This window comes from Populus euphratica, unplaced genomic scaffold, assembly GCF_000495115.2.
Source record: "Populus euphratica unplaced genomic scaffold, PopEup_1.0 scaffold3646.1, whole genome shotgun sequence".
Taxonomy (NCBI): domain Eukaryota; kingdom Viridiplantae; phylum Streptophyta; class Magnoliopsida; order Malpighiales; family Salicaceae; genus Populus; species Populus euphratica.
Genome location: NW_011503483.1, coordinates 6201 through 10368, shown reverse-complemented (window position 1 = coordinate 10368; position 4168 = coordinate 6201). Strand labels below are relative to the sequence as shown.

The window sequence follows — 4168 nt, the reverse complement described above, 5'->3', positions numbered from 1 at the left end:
ATAAATTTCAAAGAACAAATAAACGAGGAGGAGGAGAGCAAACGACACAATATTTTTCCCACTAAAGCTGGCTGTATGGCCCATGCATATCTGGCTTTTATTACCCATATCATCATATTGGCTAACAATACCAATGATAAATTCAACAGTCAGGTGCTACAACACATACTGGAAAAAAGAAAAAAAAAAAAAACGTTGCGAGGGAGAGAGATGCATCCGCCCGGGCATTTAGTTCTCACCAGCTATACACCTTAAGACTAGCTAATACCATTTGAATCAAAATAGAAGACTATACTTCTTTTGAACTGACGAATGCTTGCTCATTGGTTTTGCCTTTTTATGATTATCCTTCACTGGTGGCACTTGCAGGGGAAGAAAAAATCCTTTAATTTTTCCAAATCTCCAACCCATCTTGATTTCTTCATACAAAAGGATAGAAGATTGAATATTTTATGCGCCTATCCATCCCTTTCCTCCGGGGCAGCCTTCTCATTTATGATCAAATGAGTTTGAAAAGAAAAAAAGAAACATAAAATTTTGAAGCATATCGATACAACAAGATCCAATGGGTGGTCCAATACCTTGCAGAGATATCCACCTCCACACCAGCCCCCTCGATGTCATTCCTCTTAAATTGTAGGACTTCTGGATTGAATGCCATTTGCAAACAACACGGCACAAGGCCTGAAGTTTTACTCAAACTTTCTCTTGCAAGGATCACCATGAGTTTCTTGCAGGCTATGTAAAAGGTACCTGCAAGATTTAATTTCCAGCAAAAGATGCCCATAACCACCATCAGAACAGCTGATGAAACTTCTTGTAGCACAAATGCCCTACAAGATGGAAACAAATTGTGGCGCATCATCTCTTGGCCCTTCAAGAGACCGGTACATATACAACGTATCAACATACTCATCCATGTCCACATTATCTTCATGCTTAATCACTTCCACCACCAGCCGAGGCAACACTTGAGCAATCTGTTGACAGCCTTGGCGAGACAACTTGCAAGCAGACATCCAGAGGAATCTCATATTGTAATAGTGGTGCAGACCAGAAAGTAGAGCTGCATCCCCAAATGGACTGTCTCTAATCTCAAGCTTCTGCAATCTGGGACAACCCTCAAGCACATATTTCAGCCCCGTGTCACTATCTCCAGCAAAAGCAACCGATAGAGTCCTTACAATTTTCCCATATTTTCCAATATAAGCAAAAGCTCTATCAGTCAATAAACCAGATACCGCGAGTCGAGTGAGCTTCTTGCAATTCTTGACAATGGCTCCAAATCCTTCATCCATAGGTTCTCCAGTGACATGATCAGGCTGGTGACGCCCCATTATGCAGAGACGGAAGACCACAAGGTCTGGGCAGTTCTTTGACATGGCTACAACAGCAGCATTTGTCATCCGATGGCAAAAATACAAAATAGATTGAAGCTTCCTGCAACCCTCTGAAATTGCTTGGAGGCCCACTTCAGAAACAGGGCCCTCAATGTCCTCCCTAGGGTCAACAGGGAAGACCCGAAGCTCTCGTAACTCCTTGCATGTTGCAGCCACAGCCTGTAGTCCTTCATCGCCTATTGAATCAAGAACCTGGACAATGAAAACCAAAAACAGACTCAAAACACACATTTCATAGCAGTGTCTATTTAAAAAGCAGGTTGATAAAACACATACCCAGAAAATCTGAAGCTTGTGGCAATTGCTTATGATTGGTTTGAGCTGTTCTGCACTAACATCTGCATAACTAAAGTTCAGTGAAGTGAGATTGGCACATACAGGGTTTATTGCAGGCAAGTAATCTGGAATGATTTCCCTGAATCCAGATAGGCAGACTAAGGATTTGCAAGCAGCAAATGCAGAAGCATAATCCGGTCCCTGTTCAACCTGAGCTACATCCTCTGATGGGCTAAAAGAGCCTGTCCCAAGATGTGTGAGGTGTGGAGCTCGAACCATTAGACGGTAAAGTTGTCCAATCGAAACATATCGGTTCAGCCTAAGTTTCTTAAGTGATGGGGACCTAGCCACCAGCCTCTCTAGTGCATCAAAATCAATGGGACAATCTACACAATCAAAAATCAGGGATTCGAGGCATGTTTCGGAATCTGGAAAACATGAAATCCAATCCACTTCATCATCTGATACCTCTGATTCAATCAGATCAAGCACTTTGAGTTGCCTGTACACAAAAATAGAGCAGTGCACAGCATCTTATAAGTTCAACAGTCAATTTTTCTCATCAGAAATTCCAACAATTCCAGTCCATTCTTTAATATCCTCACTGCTCAGAAAGGCATCATTTAGACTCATCCAACAAATCAAACAGATATATAAATAATTAAAAAAAAAGGCACAAAGATATCACGGCCAGCAAACGTTCTATAAGCTCGTTGATCAAAAGCTTTATCCATTGAAAAATCTAATCACTAAATTAATTCTTCAATATTTCAGCATTGCTTAAACAAACCACAAAAGGACTGACAAATCCCAAACCCAGCAAAACACCAAAACTTCAATCAGCTTCTAGCTCCACAAAGATCTAAAAATCCCCTTCCATAAACACAAATCAAAACAAAGTCTCAAACTTTAAAAACCAACTCCAAATCAAACAAACCAAATATCAACAAAAATGACCTGACGCTGCAATCAGATCTAAAAGAAGACTTTTAATAAATAAAAAACACCATACCTGCACCTGCTAACGACAATAGCAAGTCCGCTAGTACCAAACCCATCACAACAAACAAGCACAAGCTCTTTGAATCCCGAAAACGACTCCGCAAGCAAAGCCAGATCATCATCCGTCACTGACATCCTCTTCAAATGAACCTTCTCTAACCAAGGGTAAGTCATTGCCATAGCAGAGACCCAAGGCGCGAAGTGGGCTCCCCAATTAGGCGGCATCAGGTTAAAATCAGCAAACCTTGGCTTCCCTTTCACAGTCACCGACCTGATTCGGGTAAACCGCGACATGGCTCGCTTTGGAGACACCGCGTAGCAGTTACCGATGAACAAGTCGGATCGGGTCAGAGCCTCGACCCGGTACCATGACCTACAAACCAATGACGCAGCGTTTCGGTCCTTACGTGAGGTTAAGAACCAGAGAACGTTTTCTAAGACGTTTTCAAGGACTTGGTCCGGGTACGGAGCTAAGTATTCGGGGACTGAAGAAGAACCCGACCCGGGCCCGGGGGTGCAGGTCCGGGTTGGGCTAGAATCATGGGTGATTGAGTTGGAGGGAGGAGATCTGTCGTCGTCTTCCGACATTTCAGTTCGATCGTCTCTCATGTAATTAGAGTCAGTATCTGATGATCTAGGCTTTTTGTTGGTGATCATATAAATTTGAAGGGAGAAAAAAAACAGGAATCTTGAAAATATATATATACATCTATATATAAGGTTTTCGATCGGGGAAAGTTTTGAATGACTTTTTCGTCAGTTGGGTCTGGGATTATGGGCTTCCATTGAGAGAAAGAGAAGTTGATGGGGACTGAAGAGAGGCGAGGAAGGAAAGGATTGCTCAGTTTATTTTAGTATATTGGTGAGAAGAAGAGTAGGAGGCTGTGATGTCTGATAGCCTGAGTAAAGCATCGGGATTCTCCATGCTGCCTCTTCTTTCTCTCTTTCATCTGCAATATCCAATGGCTCTCCACACTTGTCCTCCATTATTGGGGTTTTTCTTCTCTTTCCCCCTTTTTTTTTTTTTTGTTTTGTCTTTTAATCACTCATCCTTCTCTACTCACTCGCTCATTTATTTTTATTTTGGTTGAAATGGACTTTAGTACGAAGTTTTCTTGGTTTTGCGGAATGGCCCCTCCATCCTTTTGTGATGCCTGTGGGAGATAACCCTGGCTCAAGTCTACATATTATTATTGACTCTCAGAGAGGTATCCTTTACGCGTGGTTATTGTCTAGTCTATTCAAATTTTGCTGTCAACCTCTAAAATCTATTTTGGAGATTTTGGAGAAGAGAAAGAATAGAATATATATATATATATATATATATATATATGTTTGTATGCGTGAATTTTTTCTATGTATTTTTACATATATATATATATATATATATATATATATATATATGTTTGTATGCGTGAAGAAATAAAAGACTTTCTTTGTAGTCCTGTATTATTTGATTCATGATGAGAAAAATACAGAGATCATTGGAC

The 4168-nt window shown here is 40.9% G+C and overlaps 1 protein-coding gene across 1 annotated transcript; it reads right to left on the bottom strand.

Moving 5' to 3' along the window:
• Positions 1–52: 52 nt before the first annotated feature.
• LOC105119830 (transport inhibitor response 1-like protein) lies at positions 53–3727 on the bottom strand. The gene is made up of 3 exons (XM_011018024.1): positions 2689–3727; positions 1677–2178; positions 53–1592 (listed from the first exon to the last, which is right to left on the bottom strand). Exons 1-3 carry the CDS (start codon positions 3333–3335, stop codon positions 834–836), a joined length of 1908 nt encoding a protein of 635 aa, XP_011016326.1. The 5' UTR covers positions 3336–3727; the 3' UTR covers positions 53–833.
• Positions 3728–4168: the final 441 nt, after the last annotated feature.